This window comes from Dasypus novemcinctus, chromosome 8 (genome assembly GCF_030445035.2).
Source record: "Dasypus novemcinctus isolate mDasNov1 chromosome 8, mDasNov1.1.hap2, whole genome shotgun sequence".
Lineage (NCBI taxonomy): Eukaryota > Metazoa > Chordata > Mammalia > Cingulata > Dasypodidae > Dasypus > Dasypus novemcinctus.
The window spans coordinates 90,991,430-91,014,209 of NC_080680.1; the positions used below are offsets into that span (position 1 = coordinate 90,991,430).

Genomic DNA, 22,780 nt, shown 5'->3' on the forward strand with positions numbered 1-22,780 from the left:
GGAAACAAGGTAAACACATATCAAAATGAAAAATATAATTCCATTTATACTTGCTCAAAATAAAAAATAAAATACTTAGGTGTTTTTTTCTTTAAAGATTTATTTTATTTATTTCTCTCCCCTTCCACTCTCCCCCCAGTTATCTGTTCTATGTGTCCATTTGCTGTGTGTTCTTATTTGTCCACTTCTGTCGTTGTCAGCGGCATGGGAATCTGTGTTTCTTTTTGTTGTGTCATCTTGCTGCCTCAGCTCTCCGTGTGTGCGGTGCCATTCCTGGGCAGGCTGAACTTTCTTTTGTGATGGGCAGCTCTCCTTACAGGGCGCACTCTCCTTGCATGTGGGGCTCCCCTACGTGGGGGACACCCCTGTGTGGCAGGGCACTCTTTTGCGTGCATCAGCACTGCACGTGGGCCAGCTCCACATGGGTCAAGGAGGCCCGGGGTTTGAACCGGAGACCTCCCATGTGGTAGATGGGTGCCCTAACCACTGGGCCAAGTCCGCTTCCCTACTTAGGTTTAGATATACCAAAACAGAGTCACAGAACCCGAATGACCCAAATGATGAAAACTAAAAAAAACCCAAAAAACCAACTCTGATGAAAGAAATTACAGAACAAATAAATGAAGAGACATAATATGTTCATGAATTGGAAGATTCAACATAGTAAAGATGTGAATTATCTGCAAATTGATATATAGGTTTAACACAATTCCTGTCAAAATTCCAGCAAGAGTTTTTGTAAATATAGACAGATTATTCTAACATTTATTTGGAAAGACAAAGTAACTAGAATAGCTCAAGCAATTTTGAACAAGAAGAAAAAAGTAAGAGAAATCAGTTTGCTCAATTCCACGATTTATAAAACTACATTAATCAATACCTCATAGTGTTGGTGGAGCAATAGACACATAAATCAATGGAACAGAATGGAGAACCACACACACATATGCCCTGCTGGTTTTTGATAAAGAATCAAAATAGGCGGCAGACTTGGCCCAGTGGTTAGGGCGTCCATCTACCACATGGGAGATCCGCGGTTCAAACCCCGGGCCTCCTTGACCTGGGTGCAGCTGGCCCACGCACAGTGCTAATGCACGCAAGGAGTGCCCTGCCACTCAGGGGTATCCCCTGCGTAGGGGAGCCCCACGCGCAAGGAGTGCGCCCCATGAGGAGAGCCTCCCAGAGCGAAAGAAAGTGCAGCCTGCCCAGGAATGGTGCCGCACACACGGAGAGCACACACGGAGAGGTGACACAATAAGGTGACGCAACAAAAAGAAACACAGATTCCCATGCCACTGATAACAACAGAAGCAGACAAAGAAGACGCAGCATATAGACACAGAGAACAGACAACCGGGGTAGGGGGAGAAGGGGAGGGAAATAAATAAATAAATAAATCTTAAAAAAAAAAAAAGATCATAAACTTAAATGTTAAATGTAAAACTATAAAACTTTTAGGGGAAAAAAAAAAGCACTGGAATTTATCTTCAGGATTTAGGGTTAGGCAAAGAGATAAACCTGACACCAAAATTTTGCTCCGTAAAAGATAAAAAGACAAGCTATAGACTGAAAGATAATATAATAACCATATATCCAACAAAGGGCTCATACCCAGAGTACATAAAGAACTCTTAAAATTCAACTGTAAAGAAAAACCCAATTGGAAAAGGAGTAAAAGACATGAAAGACAATTCATTGACAAGGATATTCTGAAGGCAAATAAGCATATGAAGAGATAGTCAATACCATTAGCTACTAGGGAAATACAAATTAAAACCAACTAAGAGATCAATATACACTTACCAGAATAGCTAAAATAAAACATAAATATATATTGATAATACCAAATGCTGGCAAGGACGCAAAGAAATTGGGTCACCACACTGGTGGGGTGTAAAATGTTACAACCACAGTTTGGTGTTTTTTTTTTTTACATTGTCTAAATTAAATTTATTGCAAAGATCAAGACAGCACACTAAAGTCAGCAGCTACCTTTTCACACCACTCATTGATAGGACTCTGTTCTTACTTCATTCACTCACACATGCAAACAGGCTATATACACAATGTCTGATATTTCTTGATTCCATAGTAAAATAGGAAACCTGACATTTCAATTAAAAAGGTAAAATGAGGACATTTTCCATCAGACTATAAAACTCCTCTTCTGGAAGAGGATACTTTGAAAAGAATCATGTACAAAATGAAAGGGGCACCATTTCAAGAGTACTAGGATTACATTAAACTCAAATGAATTCAATACCCATAATAATGTAATTCAAAGCAAATCTAGACTTAACAAAAAGCTCCAATAACTAATACTATTTTAACAGGCATAACGAACAGTGTAAACACTGTTAATGGACACCGAGTTCAATAAGGCAGATAATATTTGCTTCTGCAAATTTTTCCATACATTTTTCCAATGGTGCTGCTTAAGCTATGAATGTTTCACCAAAAAAATTTTTTTTAATATTAAGAAATATATCAAAAGCTAAAAATCTAGCTAGGTTTTCATGCAAGGTATTATACAACCAAGACAAACTCAAATTTTTAATAAAGGCAACTTGCATTCAAAATGAACACTGCCCTTATATTTTATTAAAAAGACAAATATCATGAATTAACCCAGCTGTTTACTTGATTTACAAAAATACCATGATTCAATATGGAAATAAGAAACTATCCACAAATCTCTGACAGTAAGAAATCGCAATATACAATGCATACAGGGATCATACAGAGCAACAAACTCTCTGTAGCAGTTTGATATTATTGATGAATTCCAAAGAGAAATATTGGATTATGTTTATCAACTGATCTTTTCCTTTGGGCATCTTAGATTGCATTGGATTCAGAGGTTTACATGGTCAAGTAATCACGTAAACCTCTTGTGTCAGTAGGGTGTTGGGTCCCCACCTTTTGGTGGGTGGGGTCTCACAGATAAAAGGCATGGCAAAGGACAGAGTTGAGCATTTTTGATGTTGGAGTTTTGATATTAGAGTTTGATGGTGACACCTTAAGCTAGAACCCCAGGAAGAGAGGAACACTGAACCCAGAGAGAAGCAAGACCCTGGAAGGGAGGAACCCAGGAAACCTGAACCCTTACAAACGTCGGCAGCCATCTTGCACCAACACATGAAAACAGACTTTGGTGAGGGAAGTAACTTATGCTTTATGGCCTGGTATTTGTAAGCACCTACCCCAAATAAATACCCTTTATAAAAACCAACCAATTTCTGGTATTTTGCATCAGCACTCCTTTGGATAACTAATACACTTCATACAAAACAAAAATACTTTAATACCATTAAAATCCAAATTTTTCTTTAAAATCATTTATGAAAAAGATTTTCAAGTCAGAATTAACACCTCAATTAGTCAAGCATCAGGAAACTACATTACAGCTATTTAATACATAAGACATCTTTTCAACCAGTCACTTTCTTCTAATGTCTGTTTTGAAATCCTACAACCTCTTCCGCTTCTCTTACTCCCTAGTCCATCATTTCTTCAAATCATGAAAACTGATTTTGCTGAATGACAGGAATCTGTTGATACGTTGTATAAACTATAACATTTTGTTGTTGACCATGTGCAGCTATTAAGCCAGCTGGTAACTGGTTAGTGTATACCTCCACTATAAGATCTTCATTTAGTCCATCTGTAGCTGTGACCATTCCACCAATTCCTTTCTCTCCTTTCACAGCTTCTCTGAATTTTTGAAGGTATAATTTCAGAGGTTCTACATAACTGTCAAAGCCTAAGGTAGACATGGCAAAGAGAATACCTCTCCATTGATTGTCTTCTGTTTCTCTTGATGGCATCTTCCACTACTTCAGAAGTTATAAAGCTGATGGATTCACACATTCTTGAACACATTCTTTGGCATCTTTTGCAATCTTTCCTGTTTCAATTATGGCATTTTTCATTACTTGCCACATTTTCAATCAGATGTATGTCTTGTTCTCTGAAACTTTCTTTTGAGCCATTTGTGTTTTCATGATCATTCATGCTGTACTCAGTATCATTGTGAGGATGTCTGACTTCCTCCAACACAGTCTGCAGAAATTTCTAGTTGAGAAGCATGTGTTGTAGAACTGTCACCATGTGTTGTCATGAAATACCGTCAGAATGTTTTGTGAGTGATGGTTAGGAAACATTTTAAAAAGATGTCTGGACTTTGCTCAATTTCAACCTAAAAGATAAACATCTCCAATGCAGTCCTGGTTGGCTCCCATCCCCCAATCAGCTGTTTGATTGGACAGAAAATGGCTGAGAAGGAGCCAGTCCCAGCACAGAGTGCTGCTTCCAGGACTCAGCCCACCCTCCCTCCGCCACAGGCCACTTCCCTCAGTGAGACCTGGTGTTTTCTTCAAAAACTAAACATGCAATGACCATATGACCCAGCAATCGTACTCCTGGACATTTATCCCAGAGGAATGAAAATCTATGTTTATGCAAAAATATGTAAACAAATATTTATAGCAGCTTTATTCCTAATAATCCCAAACTAAAACCACGATGACCTCAATGGTAATGGGTAAACAAATTATGGTATGTTCACACAACAGGAAATGATTCAGCAATAAAAAGGAATAAACTATTGATATACACAATAGATTCTCCGGATGAATCTGCAAAGAATTATGCTAAGTTTCTTAAGAAAGCAAATTCTGAAAAGTTGTATATTGTATGCCTCCATTTATGTAACATTCTTGAAATGACAAAATTATAGAAATGAAGAACAGATTAGTGGTTATCAGGTGTTAAGAAGAAGGTGGCAGTGGGAAGAAAGTTGATATGGCTACAAAAAGGCAACATGAAGGATCCTTCTGGTGATGGAAATGAATGTATTGACTGTATTGATGTCCATATCCTGGTTGTGATTTTGTATTATAGTGTGAAGAATGTTACCATTGGGGGAAAATGGGTAAAGGGTACAAACGGTTTCTCTATACTACTTCTTACAACTGCATGTGAATGTATAATTATCTTAAAATAAAACATTTGAAAAAAAATAAAGAAAAACTAAAGCAAGTTCTTCATCTTTTCCATCAAACCAATTAACTGGGTTTTGTTGGGAGCATTTCTAAACAGTAAATAAGAAGTTTTTTTTTTTATATTTATTTATTTATTTATTTTTATTGACTTTGTAATAATATTACATTAAAAATATATATGTGAGGTCCCATTCAACCCCACCCCCCCACCCCACCTCTCCCCCGCCCAGCATCACTCATTCCCATCATCATGACACATCCATTGGATTTGGTAAGTACATCTCTGGGCATCTCTGCACCTCATGGTCAATGGTCCACATCATGGCCCATACTCTCCTCCATTCCATCCAGTGGGCCCTGGGAGGATTTACAATGTCCGGTGATTGCCTCTGAAGCACCATCCAGGGCAGCTCCATGTCCCAAAGACGCCTCCACCTCTCATCTCTTCCTGCCTTTCCCCAAATAAGAAGTTTTAGTGAACAGAAGGAGTACCAGAACACTGCAATGTTCCCTACCATTCCTCTCCACTTCCCAAATGAAGCAAGTGTGAAGTAAATCATTAGTGGGAACCAAAGTCAATGCTCAAAACTCATGGTTGGTGGGGAAGGGAGGTCTAGAAGACAAGCCTGGCTCCTTTACAACCACCATCAGACAATTCAAGCCATTACTTCTAATAGAATCACCCTAACAGCAGCAATGTTTGCTTCTTACACATCTCCTGGATGTCACACACTATGCTAAGAATTTCACATGCACCATCTCGAAGACAGCTCTACTTCCCTGGGGCCATAGTTCTGCAGGACAAAGGAGAATGTGGAGGGAAAACACAAGAGAGTTAGCCAAAATTTGCTAATCCTGTCCACAGGAATCAAAGGTCCAAGGGCTGGTCATGAAACCACTTTCCAAGTTTTCAGTAAATCTCAGTTTAGTGTATTTTCTAACAAAACAAAAGGGAGGAACACCTGGTGCCTTTTATCAAAACAAGCTCTGGCTCCAAAAATAAACCCATCTGTGAGGAGGGACTTAGTCTGTGGTTATTTCTGCAGTTAGCAGTACCCCTTCAACAGCAAAGCTGTGTGCAGAGAGAACTGAAGATAGCAGGAACAAGCTGCTGCCCTTTGATTTGCATTACTTCGTAGAGGCAGAGTTTCACGAGGGGTCAACTTCCTGAGGTTTTGGGTTCTCACTGTTCTCTGGCCCATGAGGAACAAGGGTGGTTTTCCTGCCCTGTTAGGGGCCTCCAACCACAACTTCAGCTTTCTGGAGATCCAAGTAAGTACTATGGTCAAACAGGATATATGTCTCTCAATTTCCATTTAATATCTACCATGTTTTTAATAAGATATCATTATCATCTTCCCATGCTTTTCATGACAGAATTAATTTTTTTAAAATTCCTTGAGTAATATGTAAAAATACCAGTTTGTCTGAGCCTCATATAGCATTGAATAGTTTGTGTGTGTGTGTGTTTTAATATTTTCTACTCTGATAAGTAAAAATAGGGCCTCACTTGCAGGTTTGTCATTTTAAGCTTACCCCTCCCTAGGCCACTATACCCAGCCTATTGGCTCTCCTAGTACTCCCAAGACCCCCAGATTTGATAGTATAAGCACTTAAAACTTCCAATTATTCAGGATATTCCAAATACATTTACAGTATATATAAACTATCCAGGTCCAATAGTTTTTAAGAAAAGTTTTGTTGTCTAATTTCAGAAATAAACAGCAACATTGAGAGAAAGGGAGATGAGGGAAGAAGAGAGAAGACAGACACGAGATGTGGCAACGTGCAGGACGACTAGGCCACGTGCTGCCCACAGAGGTCATGACAAGGCTTCCCAGCATGCAGCAGCAGGAAGAAGCAAGAGCTAAACAAACAGCCTCCTGGGCCTCTCTCCACCCAGGCTCTGGATCCCAACTCCTCTACTCCCTCATGGACCTTGCTCAGACAGCCCCTCTCCCTCCTGTACCTCCAATCTTCCCTCATGGTTGGCTCCTTCCCATCAGCAACGCAACATACTCAACAAGTTCCCACCTTTAAACATTAAAGAAAAAAAGGCTCCCAATACCGTGTCATCCTCTAGCTACCACTCTCTCTAGCTTCCCCCTTAAGAGCTGTCCATATTTCCAACCTCTCAGCCTCATCTCCCACGTATACTAAAGTCTATCCAATCTTGCTTTTATGTCCACCACCTGCGAAGTTGCTCTCACCAAGTTTACCACTTCCTTGGAAGCCTCATTTAACTTAACCTCTGAGCAACTTTAAACATTTCTGACCATCCCTCTTCTTCTAGAAATACTGTTTTTCCCTGAGTTTCTTTTAATTTTCCACCTACCGCTCTGGATGTGCAACCTCGGTCCCCTTTAATGAGTGCCTCCTTCTCTGCCCACCCCTCATCAGCAGTGACACTCTGCAGGACTCTGACATGACACCCAGTGTCCTCTGTTGTAGTCCCTCTCCCTAGACCATGGTTCCTGCTACAGGAGGATGACACCCCAGGCTTTTCTCCAGAGCTTCAGACCTAGGGCTGCTTAACATGTCCACCCCGATGTTGCATAAGCATCTCAAACTCAACATGTCCAAAGCTGAACCAATGCTCTTCCTCCCATCCCAGCCGATCTAGTTGTCTATGTTCCTATCTCACCAGAGAACATCAGCATCCACCCAGCTTCCAGGCAAAATACCTTCATGCCACTCTGATCCTTCCCTTCTTCACCTCTACACCCATCTCCTAATATTCAATCAATTTTCTATAAAAGAATATGGATTTGGGTTCCCATGTACCCTATATATTTCCTAAACATCCCTCAGAGCCATCTACTTCTTTCCACATCCACTGTTAGGTCACCACACTCTCCCTCTGCACTAATAGACCCTACAAACTCAATACACTTGCCTCAATGCCTTTCCCCTCCAACCATTCTTCTCATTGCCCACACCAAGTGATTTCCTGAAAACAAAAATCTAAGAACCCGTTTTCCCTAAAATCCTTTAATGGCTCCCACTGCCTTCAGAATAGCCAAACTCCTTAATGTGGCTTACTACACTCTGTTATGACCTGACCTTAACCACTTCCTACCCTCATCTCTCACCTTTCACCTTTTTGGACTCTGACCTTCCTGAAACACTATATTTCCAATGCCTTGCACAACAGTAGGTGATTAAGAAATATTTATGAAATCAATTAATGAATAAATAAGTAAGTAATGTCAGGACAAGTCTCACTAAAGAGCTATCTGAAGTGGGTTTTAAAGGATGAGTAAAATTTTACGAAAAAATGGGTCAAGAAGAGTAGGGGCATTTTAGAAATAAGTGGAAAGCAGGCTGTATTAGTCAGTCAAAGGGATGCTGATGCAAAATACCAGAAATTCATTGCTTTTTATAAAAGGTATTTATTTGGGGCAGGCGCTTACAGATACCAGGCCATAAAGCATAAGTTACTTTCCTCACCAAAGTCTATTTTCACGTGTTGGAGCAAGATGGCTACCGATGTCTGCGAGGGTTCAGGCTTCCTGGGTTCCTATGTTCCTGGGGCTTGCTTTTGTCTGGGTTCAGGGTTCCTTTCTTCCTAGGGCTGGCTTCTCTTTCCTCTGTGAGCTTACTTGCCAGGGCTCCAGTCTTCAGCATCAAACTCCAACATCGAACTCCAACATCAGAAATCCTCAACTCTGTTCTTTGCCGTGCCACCAAGAGGGGGGGATTCAAAGCCCTAATCATAACTCAATCATGCCCAGGTATAGATCAGATTACAAACATAATCCAATATTTCTTTTTGGAATTCATCAATAATATCAAACTGCTACACAGGCCTAAAGGTATGGAGGTACAAAATTCCTGCTTATTCTGAAAATGAGAACATAAGATGTTCAATGGGATTACAGAAGAGGTGAGAAGGAAATGAGATTGGAAGGTACAGTGAAATAGGGCATGCTAAATTAAAGAATTTTGATTTTTGTCTTATATATGGCTTTAAGAGATGAAAAGCCTCTTGAGGATAGAACCCATGCCTACCACTGAAATAAGTGTACATATTATCATTCAGGCACTTGCTCTTAGAGATAAGCCTGTGAAAAGCACCAGTATGACAGGAAGGTGGGAGGTATAACCAAACTCAAAGCACAGGGGAAGGGAAGACTCAAATCAATTCAACCTGCCCCCACCACACCAAAATCCATTTTTCTCACACCCACCATTAGTGGGAATACAAACTGACAAAATGTCAGGCAATCTGGCAATATCTATTAAATTTTAAATGTGAATACCCTTGACCCAGTAATTCCAACCTATGAAATTATCCTATGGGCACTAATAGGATAATCGTGTCAAGATGTGTATATAAGGATGTGGTTTATAATATATAACCTAAATGTCCTTCCTTCAATAAGGGTTTGTTATCCAAATTTTCATACAGTCAGATAATAAAATATCATGCATTATTAAAAAGATGAGATATATCTGTACATATTGATACAGACCAATGCCCACAATATAATTTTTGAAAGTTATAAGAGAATATAAATATTACCACCCCATTTGTATTTTTAAAATATGTTTTAAAAACCACAAATATACTCACACATATACCAAAAAATTTTTTGAACTCTAAATCAGGAAAGGCTACAAAACAACAGGAAAAGCTTGCATAGCCCTTCCTAAGACAGACTTTTGATGACTACACTTAGAGTTTAAGAATGACTTAATTTAAACTAGTGGTTCTCAAAGTATGGTCCCTGCACCAGTAGCAGTAGTATCACCTGGGAAGTAGTTACTCATGCAAAATTCTTGGGTCCCACCCCAGATCTACTGAATCAGAAACTCTAGAAGTGAGGTCCAGCAATCTGTGATCCTGGGACTGGCTAAAGCTTGAGAGCTCCTAACCTAGACTTCTGGAAACAGTCATTGTGTTAAGGGATAATTTTGTCTATTCAGGATTACAATGGAAGAACAACCCCTGTGTAAGGGATGGGATTTCTCAAGAAGGGAACAGAGGCAGTCTTATATTGGAGAGAGGAAAAAAGAAAAAAAATCTCCTACTCTCTCTGAGACCAGGACTCAATTTGGCCTCTACTCCAAGATACAGCAGTTCTGAATACACCTCTGGAGGAGTAGACAGAATGAAAGCAGACGAAAAGTAAGGTAGAGGGCTGGGTAAGATATTCTTTGAGTTTTACTCTCATTTCCATTATCCTCAATGCTTCAGGAAAAAACCTCATTACAAGTAAGTCTGGTCTCCACTGTTCTGTGGATTGCCATGGGAGGAAACAGAAGGAAAAGAGAGGGAGGTGGACTTGGCCCAATGGTTGGGGAGTCAGTCTACCACATGGGAGGTCCGCGGTTCGGGCCCAGGCCCCCTTGACCCGTGTGGGGCTGGCCCATGTGCGGTGCTGATGTGGGCAGGGCGTGCCATGCTACGCAGGGGTGTCCCCGCGTGGGGGAGCCCCACACGCAGGGAGTGTGCCCAGTGGGAAGAGCCACCCAGCACGAAGGAAGGTTCAGCCTGCCGTGGCACCGCTAGCACGGGGGAGCTGAGGAGACAAGATGACACAGCGGGGGGGAGGGACAGGATTCCCATGCTGCTGACAACAATGGAAGCAGAAAGCAGAAGGGGAAGAGCGCACAGCGAGTGGACACAGAACAGACAAACAGGGGGAGGAGAGAGAAATAAATAAATAAATAATTTAATTTTTAAAAAAAGGAAAAGGGAGAACAGTACCCCATACTGGGTAGAATGGTGGGAGCAGAAGTTGCCAGGTTAGCAGGGCAGCTATTCTGAGCCAAAGGACAACCTCACTGATGTCACCAGCAAAAGAAAAGCAGTGTGGCAGCAGGAGAGGAAAGCCAGAACTAAGAACTCTGAGCGTACTTGAGGCAGTACCCTAGGAAATGCTCAGAAAAAGCTTGTGGACAGACACCTGGCAGGTTCTAGGGTTTGGAAGGAAGGGAGCAATTTCTAGAACTAAGTTGGAAGGGGTTTTTTTAATGCTGTCATAACCTGATATTTAGCAAGAGCTATGGGAAGTTAGTGCTGACAGGTCAAGTCTATAAAGACATCTCTTCAAAGTACTTATCGCCACTTTATTTTACATTTATTTGTGTGATCACGTGACTGCCTTTCTCCCCCTCTAGACTATAAGCTTCCTAAAGGCAGGAACTGTGTATGTTTCTGCTCCCCACTGTATCCCCAGCTCCTAGCTGGCACACTGTAGGTGATCAAAAATAGGTTGGAAAAATAAACAATATTAAATTAAAACACTCTGGGGCAGGGGTTCTTAATCTTTTTTGTTCCACAGAACCCTTTGCCAGTCAGGTGAAAACCAAAGACCCCTTAAGAAGTCCACACTATACAGTTTATTATTTAATAAATTTATCACACCCATACCAACACGTCCCCACAAGAATAATGTTTTTTTGAATTTCAATTCAAGTTCACAGACCCCTGGTTAAGAACCCCTGCTCTGGAGTGTTTGATCATTCTCACTTTCTTTGGACTGTTAAAATCTTATTTTGTTTTTGAATAAAATAAAAAGTATATCAAAGAAAGAAAGGTATTTCCTTTTTGGAAAGAAAAAGTCATCTCTTATGAGTCATGGCTAATATAGAGTTGTGGCTTTAGTCTCTAAATTATAAATGCTCATACTGAAAGGTAAATGGATATAAGGTAAAAGCTAGTCTTTGAAAACACATGGAATTATACCAAACAATGATCATCAGGGAAGTCCAGCTTAGTGACCCTTGGACAATGCAATATTCCAGAGCAAATTATAAATCAAAGATTAAATTAGGTGCAGAGGAGTTTTAGCATGAAGTGCTTCTTCTGGCAACACAATTCTCTGAACAGTGATCATCCACTGTAGTATATGACACAAGAGCATGTACTACCTTCACCAAATGCCAGGCACCCATAACAGGATCATACCCCAGGCACTGACACATGGGAACCTGCTCCCCATCTCTGACAACATGGAACTTCTGCACCAATCACTCCATGATCTGAGAGTGTGACTGTAAAACAGGAAGGGGAGACTATTTCAGAGAGGATTATAGACATAGGGACAATAAATAGAGAAGTTTTGCTACTAATCCCCAGCTCTCTAGCCTAAGAAGCTTCCTCTGACCTGGAAAGTCAGGAAATATTGGACTTAAATTTTTATAAATGGACACTTGGCATCTTCTACTTCAACACTAACAGGGCCTATTTTATATCAAAACAGTTGTGCTGCTCAGTGTCAGCAGTCCACCTGGTGCTGAACTCACAGGGCTGCAAGATCCCACTACTTAACAAACTCTGTGCACAGGGAGGGGTTAATCCTAGAGCAGAGAGGACAGAGAGTGATCTCACCACAATCTGCAGCAGAACTTACTCATCCAATCAAGTTCTGTCTAAGCATTTCTGCAGCCTGGCCATCATAAAATGCCTCCCACTTTGGTTTGGATGTTGACTTACTATAAATTCCAGATAAAAGGAAGGGGAAGTAACTCTCCTCACCCCCACCCCACCCCCATTCCCCTTGAACTCAGGATCAGATCTCTGGGAAATGAGATGTTTACAGGAGAACAGTCCAGAGGTCAGTACAAAGAGAGGACTGCAACTTCCTTCCCAAAAGGGCTTTTAGAAGGAGCCTGGACACTCTCCACTCTCGGCCGCCTGTGTAGAGGCTGGGTAATTGCCAGGCTGACTATCTCAATCAAGCCCCTTGCCCTGCTCACCTTTCACTATAATGCATGGTACAGCATAATCATGAAATGTGCTTATTAATTTTACTCATTTGACACTACACTGTTCTGCCCTGAGCTAGATATTAGGAGAAAATGATAGGGATAGATTCTGCTCCTGTCAGCCTTACCAAGACTTTCAGAAAACCAAACTATCAAAGGCCACCCACTAGCCAAGCACTCAAGATGACCCCAAAGTACAAAGAGAACATTAAAGATACAGATCAACAAAAGAGAGTAGCAAGAAGATGGGGAAAACCGTGCCATGGGGGCTGAGCCCCGATGTGAGCCTGCCCCGAGAGAGAGAGCCCTGAGCCAGTCCTCCCACAGATCTCAAGCCCGACCCCCTGCCTTGATCCATGACTTGCTGCTTCATATCTAATTCATCAAAAGACACTTTGGCTTCTCAAATCAGGAATATTTTCATTAGCTTCCCCAAGAGTTCTATGGCACATAGCCATACCTAATAATTCTATTTTATGGAAAGTTATACATTCAAACAGTGCTTTGAAGTCAGGCAGCAGGTAAGATGCAAACCTTCATCAAAAAGAGTCCCTTACTCTTTCACTTTTAAAATGTTTATAGCTTTCAGACAGTTGGGAAAATGATGTAGAGCATTGTTAACAGGCTTCTCTTGCTGCACACAGGACCCAGCACTGGCTGACCCAATACACCTGCCTTTGAGACGGTGGTCTCAACAAGGGTGGGATGAGGTAGGATGGTTTTGCTTCCCGTCCCCACCCCCTGGGGCACTGCAATATCTGGAGACATTTTTGGTTGCCACAATTGGGGTGGAAGAGTAGTACTGGCACCAAGGGGATAGAGGACAGGGATGCTGCTAAACATCCAATGAACCAAAGGACAACCTCCCCAAGACAAAGAATTATCTGGTCCAAAAGATCAGTAACGTTGAAGGTCAGGCTCTTCTGGACCAGGAATTGCATCCCTCCCAGTCCTGGGACATCAGACATTAATACCTGTAAGCATAGTTTTCTAAGCACTGAGGTAGTGGTTTTCAGTGCTGGCTATTGAGATTCATATTATTTTATTTTAATGTATTCTTGGTGTACCTTTTCAATGAATAAGAAGAAAATGTTGTCATAAACAAAATGAACATGTAAAAATAAGATAACCTTAGAATCTCAGAACACAGGACAATATTTATTGTTAATTAAATCCTCCTAAAGTCGGATTTTCTTCCTGAAATGTCAGAACTAGAAGTGACTTTGGAGATCAACAAATCCAACCCTGTAATGTTACAGAAGGTAAAAATGACCATCACAAAGGTTATGCAATGGGTAAAGCCAGGAAACACCCAAGAGGACCAGAATCAGGTCTTCTGAGTCCCAAACCAAGATGCTTCCCCCTCTTTCTCATTGGTGGTGCTTTCCCTCCCCTGTTTATCTTAAGTTCCTAGAGGAAGGAAGCATATCTTACACACAAGGTTCAGAGTCTTGAACACAGGAGATAAATATTTGTTGAATCAGTAAACAAAATGTACAAACTAATATCCTGACTTACTACATCATAGCCTGTTGGGGCTCGGTTCCTAGAAGCCACCACCCCCACTCCCGTGATGGGATCCATTGACGTTTCTGGCAAGGCTTCTGAAAGGTCTTTAACTTCAGGCATGGTGGATTGGTCCTGGTTTAGAAAAGGAAAAAGAAAGCACAAAATTCAAACTTAACATTTAAAGTGAACAATACAAAGTCTCAAATAGATAGAACCAGAATCTTGGAACAAATATCCTGAGCTCAGCTCGACATACCTGAACTGGCTGAAGAGGCCTTGACCATACCTCCAACCATTTCCTCAGATTAAAAATTCATATCCCTCTGACCACTGCTCTTCTCAAATTAGCTTTGAACACTGAGCTAACATAGTTCTTGAGGGCTTGTCCATGCTCTAAGGAGATAATTTTGACTCAAACCCAAAGGCAACCCATTCTCAACTCTACCATACAGCTGCCTGATTTCAGAGAAGACAGAAGTAGCTTTTCTGAGAATAAATCAGACATGACTAAGCTAGTTTATCAATCCCTTATGTTCTCCCTTTATGGATGTACAGACTTCCACAGCCTCTGCCATGACCAAGGTTAGATTACTCAGCAATTGGAGCTTTACAAACATTCAAGGCAAGAGGCAAAAGAATGGCATTCCAGAGCAGTTTCCATGACTTCCTGGCAGGTGACTTTGAGCAAGCAATGCAGCCTCTTTGAGCCTCAATTTCCTCAACTATGACAAGAAGTCATGATACTAACACTGGCAAAGCTGTTATGAGAACTAAGACAGTCAATGTAAATGAAGGGTCTGAGCAGTCCCTGGCACACAGTAGCACTCAACAAAATGCATGTTGAGACTGGTAAAGTTCAGAACACACAGGTCTAATGTAATTGGAGAGAAACATTGTAGAAATCATTCCCTAGAGGACTCACTGATTCTTTTGTTATTTTTAACCCCCCAGGTCATGTGAGTACTTACTCAAAGCTAAACACTAACAATGACCATATAATTCTTGCTGGGCACTTAGGGAGAAAGGGAGGGAAAAGGGAATTACTATTCTACTGACTGCCTCTTGATGCGACCAGAAAAGACAGGTAGAATATAGAGAGTGCTGGGTCTGGGCAGATGGAGTGGCAGTGTACCAGAAAGCAAATAAAAAAGGCAACACCTTATGTAAATGATTTTAAATACGTTTAAAAGGACCAGCAATGAAAAAGAGCAAGTTAAATTCCACCCCTTTCTGCAGCAATTAAATTCCACTGGCTTTAAGTCTGCCAAATCTCTCAAGGCTGGTTACTGCTTCAAAAGCAAACCAAACATCTGCCTAACTAGGCAGGGAGGACTATTCTTACTACCCAGTATACAATCAGAAAAGGCAGAAGCCATTAAAAAATGACTCTAGCCTACTTAACAGGAAGAATCAAAATGTTGGGTGCAAGGTTCCCATGTAGTCCGTGTCCCCTGGAACCAAAAAAAGGGCTCCAGAAACAGATTTGTCAATGCAATGAAGCCAAGGCTCTGATCAAGGCTAGGGAGTACCTGGCATCAGCAGCACTATCTACTTTTATTTATGACAAAAGCTAAACTAAGTTATGCTTTACTTAATTCTACTGAAAATAAACTTCTATGGCAGGGGATAGGACACGACCCTACATCACTGCATCATTTTCTATTTTCAAATGTCATTTACCAGGCAGGCTCATTTGCATAAAGTATAGGGCTTAGTATTTCTTACACACAGTAGGTTTTAAGTATATGTATTGACTGAATATGTAAACAAATAAAGAAGACTTAGAAACAAATATCTGCATCTGCCCAATCCAAAGCAAGCACTGATCAAAAAATATTTGCATGTGAAAAACCCCAGATTATTGGTAACATGAAAATAATATTGTGGCAGTTTGCAAATACTGGTACCTGCCACTGCTTACCAAAACTCTTTGCAATTAAAAACTCATTAACGGAATGTATGAATTATGCCAGTGCTAAAATACCATGCTGTGAATGCTGTGAATTTAATAAAGAACAAGTGAAGTAGATCTTTTTTTTTTTTTTTTTAAGATAGTACTGCCTTTATCCTTCTCAGAAATGGGTGGGAGGGTGGAAGGAGGGAAGGGAGAAGGAAGGACAGAGGTAAGCATGGAAAGAAATAAGAAACATTTTATTTCCTGGTAGATTCATACACTCAGATCACAATATCCACCACGAGGTAATGAGGAAAACAGGCTCTCTTTTGCTTTGAAGCCTGCTGATATGAACTGCAGCAGGGCAAATTCACTCCTAAAGAATCGATGCTGTTCCCAGAATGCCTCCGAGAAGGCAGCCCAGCAGCAGATTTCAAGATGGCTGCAGGCTGCCTCCCAGCTGAGGCAGACAAAGGAGACAGCCGGCCTGTGCCTGCGCGTGGTCAGAGCCCAGGCTGCAGGATGGAACCAGGCGAGCAGAGCATTAGCACAGAGCATCTCAGATGCACGCCTTTTCCTTTCCTTTTTTCACCCCCAGTTGCCATACCCTGGGGATCAAGGCAGCCTTTGTGAAATATAGACAAATGACTTCTCACTGTGCGGGGCTGCAGCTCCGACTCCACAGTGGAGGAAGCGCCACCACCAGCAAAGGAAGCTTTTAATGAGAAACGCCCAAGATATCCATGGCAGAAGCAATCACTCAAAGAAGCTTGCCCTGAATTACATATTTTCTGACTGCAAATTACTTTTAACAGCGTCTCTGCCGTCACTTCAATTGACCTTCCTAACAAAAGGCCATTTATTAACTAGCACTCCGCATTTTCCGAGCTGTGTGGAGCCTCGAGCCAGAAGGGATGGCACCACTGAGTACTCAGCCGCCCAGGGTCACAGGACAGGCCTCGGCGAGGGGGAAGAAGAGGCCATTAATGTGATCCTGCATAAGCAAATCTCACAGGAGGGGAGGGAGAAGGGAGAGGAAGAGAGCAGGATGTTCAAGATCAACATTAACCTGTCGGGTAAGAGGCGATACTGGACTAAAATGCCAAGTATCTTCAGCCCTTCTGGGTTCGTCTTCAGCAATTCCTCAGCCAGCATCCACCTCCATCTCAAAACCCTACCTGCCCCGAAAACACACTGATATGCTGCATTTGTACAACACCTTGCACTTCTCAAAAAGCTTTCACAATCTTCATCTCAATTAATGCTCCACCAAACATGGGAGGTGGCTGGGTCACGTTATCCCTATTTTACAGGTGAGAAAAGCAAGTACAGAGTTTTCAGATACTGCTCAGTTTGGCAGACAGCAGAGCCAAATGGAACCTCCACTTTTCTTTCCCAGTCTAACCGACTTTTCTTTATATTGTATGGAGAGAGACCAGCATCCCATCCATTCAAGAAAGCAGTTCCAACGCTAATTATATTTCAAAATGCTGAAGCTCTTCTGTCTCTAGCCATAGCCCAATAAGTCAAGCAAGGGGAAGAAAAGTACAGAAAGATAAAAGTAACATGGGATTAATTTTCCTTGCACCTCAGCTTCAAGACTCAACATTTCTCTCATAAATAATTTACAACAATAAAAATGAGCTAAGGCCATGTTTGTGTAGGATAGAGGTAAATTTAGGCCTAATGAGGGAGATCTGAGCGCTGCACGGGAGGGAATAGGCTGATCTATTGCACCATGTGAGCAGGATCGACAGCACACAGGAGCTCCATTATCAACGGGAAGTCAGAGGGTCCACCAGGAGCAGGGAGCAATTTGGGGAAACTTCTACCAGCCCAGCTTTGGCTGCAAGAAGAGTCTGGACAAAGAAAGCCAAAAGTTGTCCCAGTATTTTGGAAGTAAAATAACGGCTATTGTGATTTTTCAGAACTAGAGGATTGAGCCAACCTGAAACCAAGTCTGTTCTCAATAAATGTCAGGTAAGGAATGAAAAGGATGGTGGCACCTGGGGGCCAATGTCTGCTCTTGGGCACGGGGAGTATGGTAGTGAAAGTGACCTGGAGCTAGTCCTCCCAGTTTAACCTCACAGATCATCTGGTCCCAATCCCCATCCTAATCTTCCCCCAAGTGCAAGCCCAGACTCCTCTAAATCATTTTCAAGGCAGGGGGCTGCAGCCTTGTTCAGGGCAGCCAACCCCTACAGCTGCCCAGAGGGAGTTCCTCCCCAAGGCAGGAAAATGTGTGTGCACGTACATGTGAACATGGGCATCTAAGTGCATCAGGGCAGGATGGGGGAGGGTTAGGCTGAAGCATGCTTGCCAGCCAGGGGGATTTTTCCCCACCATGCCATGCTACTATGCAACAATGCCAGGTAGGAGAAAGCCTGCTTGTTGCTTTTGCCTACAACACCGCACACAGAATGCTTCAGGGAGGCCCTGGCTCCCAGCACTGCAGCACCTCGCCAACACTGTCATCCCAGGTTCACAAACAAGTGAACTTTAACTATAAAGCCCTTTCAAACAGACAGCACGCTGCTCCCTCGTAGCTGATCAAAGAATTACTACAACAGTGTGCTTAATCCCTAAAAGTCAGCAGTGCTGAGCTTAACTGACGCTGAACATTGTTTCAGAATCAAAGGCGTGCCTCCCAGCCCCAGTACCGGAGAAAGCTAAACTACTGTACCACAGTTGAAAACTCAGGGGAACTTTGATATCATCTCTGTTTAATTTCCGTGGCCCTAGTGAGCCTGGGGTTTATCTCGTTTTATCAACTCCTGTACTGAAATCAAAACCCCACTAACGAAGCTCAGACCTCTCTCCACCGAGGTCTTTTAAGGGGGTGGGGTGCGGGCTGAAGAGTTTAAAGTGCTTTCAGCGGGCAGCACTGCAGGGGGCAGGAGCAGCGCCTTCAAAGGAAGTACAGCGGGCAGCAGGAAGGGCATCTCTGCCTCCCCGCCGCAGCGCGGAAGGCAGACTCGGAAGGCGCCAGCACTGCAGGCCAGGGCTGAAGGCACGACTTGCGTGCAACTTTAGAAGAGTGATTTCAAAGTAGTAAGGGGGGCAGGTTAAATTGGACTACTATAATGGAAATGACAAAAAGAGTGGTTTAATTAAGTCCCTACAGAAGAACAAACTTGTGATCAGCTTGTTTGAAATCCAAAGTCAAGGGCACGAAAGACATAAACTGTCTGCCCATATCTACCAGCTTGTGGGGCTGAGGAAGGGAAGTGAATAAATAATTCACATACAAGAGCAGCATTGCCACTGAAAATGTGCTGGCCCCCAGTGAAAGCTGTTGCTCTCGCCATCATGAGGTAGTTCTTTGCCTGCTTCCAAGTGGGAGTGGTGGCCTATCAGAATCTATACCCTACACGATGCCCCACAATTATTGGCACCTTTCTGGTGACAATAATCACAAGCAAGAGACAGAAGGACACTGCCCTTTCCCCACAGGAGGGAGCCCATGTCCAGGATTCACCAATGCATACCCTAACAAATACAAACACACAGTCTGGGCCACCTCCATGCAGTAAAGACCCAGACCCAGCTCACAAAGGCTGAGAGCTAAGGGCAGGGGCCATGTAACATCTAAGTGAATGGCCAGCTGGTTCTCAGGCCACCCACTGGGGACAGTGCCCAGGCTGAGAGGTGTCCACTATGGAACCTCAAAATAGCTTCCCGGCATTTCCTGTACTTTATTCTGGACACATTCCCTGGTAACCAGTCAAAGTCAAATCACTGACAAATGCTGTTGGGTACGGTCAGGTGGCATCAGGTCACAACAGCTAGGAAGGCCACTAAGATACTGGGGAACTAAAGCAAATATTCTTCTAGCTCTCCTAGAGCACAAGGAATTTCCAGCTAGGTAATTTAACAATAGCAAGCACTTCCTTTTTCCCTAGTAAAGGTCTGTTTCTCCTAATAGGTAGACCTCATGTATAAAGGTATAAATTCAATCTGACCTACATTTACAGTTATATTAACCACTTTATTACTAAGCATAGATTTTTCATAAACTATGTAAGGCAGGCCTAGGGTTCAGGTTGTTGCAACCTACAGAGTACAGTATACAATCTCAGAATTTACTCTCCAAAAATAAATCCAGGATCAAGTTCTATAGCAGTGCTTTGGCCAAAGCCCTGCCCCTTACAAAAGCCCTGCCTGACTACACAAACCAGTGAACTTTGCACAAGGGAGGCACATTCTTCAATACACACATAAGCCCCACCCCTGCCCCACGATTACTGCAACTAAATGTCATTCCTGCCCACTCCCATTAGGTCTTGCCTGGCTGTGCCATGTTGTCCTTTGGAGAAGAGGAAGGAGGAGAACTCCAAAAGAAGGCAAATGCCACATCTGGGACCAAGATGCTCCACAAATGAAACCAATCCCAGGAGGCTCTAAGAGTGTTCACTGATGTATTTAAGACAAGTCACACCCTTGCCCTGGTGGCCACAGTGCCTGCTGAGTACAAATGCCCATATGCCATCTCAACACCAAGAGGATGTGCCCACAGGCTAGAATCATCACAACACCCTTACCCGAGACCTGGCATCAGGTAAGTCAGGCATGTACCACCACTACCACCATCACTTTATATAGATTCCTGACTTCTATACAGGTCTTCAGAGTTTATCTTCATACATTTAGTCGTCTAATCATACTACCTGTATGCTGATGACTTCCAAAATACCTTCACAGCCTGGACTTTTCTCATGAAACTCCAGAGGTATCTATCTAGTGCCCTGTTGGCTATCTTCAACCACATGTCCAATTGATACCTCAAACTCAGCTGACCTTGTCATCTCCCCTCCCAACCCCTCTCTTACATTCTCAGTACCTAACAAGTCCTAGAATATAACAGTCAGCCAACAGATGTTTATGGAGAGCATTTGTGCTGAGCACTGAGAATACAGCAATGACCAAGATGGGAAGTCCTATGGTCTGGAGCAGTTCTCAAACTTTAGCATGTGTAAGAGTCACCCCCACCCTGGCACCCTAGACGCTAATTCAGTAGGTCTGCAGTGAGATCTGAGAAACCGCTGAAACAGCTGGTCCACAGTCCAAACTTTGAATATAGAACAGGAGGTACTCATTAAGTATTTGATGAATGAATGAACTTGAATGAAACCTGAAGGTAACTTTCCATAGAAAAGAGCCACAGAGAAGGTGAATGGTATAGTGGAGGGAAGGTGGGAATTAAAAATATCCAGGTTCTAGTTTCAGCTCCAATACTCACTCAGTGGGTCTCTAAACTGGTCATTCGCTCTCTTGGAGCCTAGTGTGTAAAACCATAATATTTACCCTGAATGTATAGGGAGGCTCAAAAGCAATTGTTTCTTACAGGTGGTAAATGCTCTAATAATCATTAGTTGTCAAAGGAACAGATCCTAATTTTAGGGTGGAGACCTGAATAAGGGAGCCACTGAGGATGTCATTTCTTCCTATAACAGTTCACACATGGTGGCCTTGTATAATCATTTACCACAGCAATCAAATCCATTGAGGCCCAAGCACTAGCCTCAGAACAATTCCCACAATCTCTCCCTCACTGTCGTAGGTCAAAAGCAGCCAGTTTCTTTCCTACAGATGCCCACTCCACCATTCAAAACTTTGGTCTCATTTTCCATTCCCACTAAACCTTCACAGATGCCAAACAGGTGCTGTCACTCAGAATCCTGGTATTATCCATGCACACACACACACACAGCCTTGCCTCCAGAAAGTCACAACACACTTTCTCTAGCAGAATACAAGTCCGTCACCACAGTGCCTACCTCACAGTGGATATTCAACACATTGATGATGGATGGATGGATAGATGAATGGACGGATGGATGGATGGGTGGGTGGGTGGGTGAGTGGGTCCTTATCATCCCCTCAAAATTGCCCATATTTCACTGGATAAGGGCACACACATAAAGCAACTGGGGCAACAGTGAAAGCGGACCTGTCAGGCCCCTTGGAGCTAGACCTGTACTCTGAAACAGCCAATTTCTCCACTCAGGAAAAATACCACAAACCCAGGAATGAGCCATCTGCAGCAGAACAGATGCAGAACTGCAGCCCTTCCTACAGTTCCAGAAGTGGATTTGACTCAGTTCAACTAGGCTGGATGAAGACCTGGCATAGGCTAGTGGGTCTCAGAGCTGGCTGCACAGGAGAATGCCCTGGGGAGCTTTTTAAAATGACAGCTGCCCCATTCCCAATCCCCCAGGTCCTGATTTAATTGGTTTGGGTTGGGGCTGGTACTGGGTAACGTACAATGAAGGCCTAGCAACACTCTACTGAGTAATACGGCAACGAATAATATCATTCCCCGCGCAAGGAGTTCACTGGCTGGAGGAAAGAGCCTGAAAGAATGGGAATACAAATAAGGTAGCAACTCCTTCTCCCTGGTGAGCCAAGGAGATGGGAGAGAAGAGGTGATCCTTGTGGTAGTCTCCCTGAAGGACAGAGGGTGAAGAGTGATGAAAGTACTGCAGGCAAAAGACAGCATCAACAAAGGCACAGTGGTGTGGAAAAACACCGACTGGGGAATGTGAGTAGCAGATGGGCTCTTAAGCTTATGAAATGTTTAAACAAACAAACTCACTCACTAAACTCAACCCAAAAACCCATCTGCAGTGCTCTGCTATTTCTAAGATCTAGGCAACGA

At 42.7% G+C, this 22,780-nt stretch overlaps 1 protein-coding gene and 1 pseudogene across 6 annotated transcripts in view; both read right to left on the minus strand.

Annotated features, from left to right (window-relative positions):
- MVB12B (multivesicular body subunit 12B) overlaps nt 1-22,780 on the minus strand; it is a 207,714-nt gene that overhangs the window by 180,951 nt on the left and 3,983 nt on the right. For 4 of the 6 annotated variants that reach the window (XM_058302360.2, XM_058302361.1, XM_058302363.2 and 1 more), the window contains exon 2: nt 14,238-14,360. The exons of the other annotated variants lie outside the window; for them this stretch is intronic. In XM_058302360.2, the coding sequence (XP_058158343.1) occupies nt 14,238-14,360 (123 nt within the window). The remainder of the gene's footprint in view (nt 1-14,237; nt 14,361-22,780) is intronic. 6 annotated transcript variants of the gene reach the window in all.
- LOC101441232 (nuclear transcription factor Y subunit beta-like) lies at nt 3,519-4,066 on the minus strand (annotated as a pseudogene).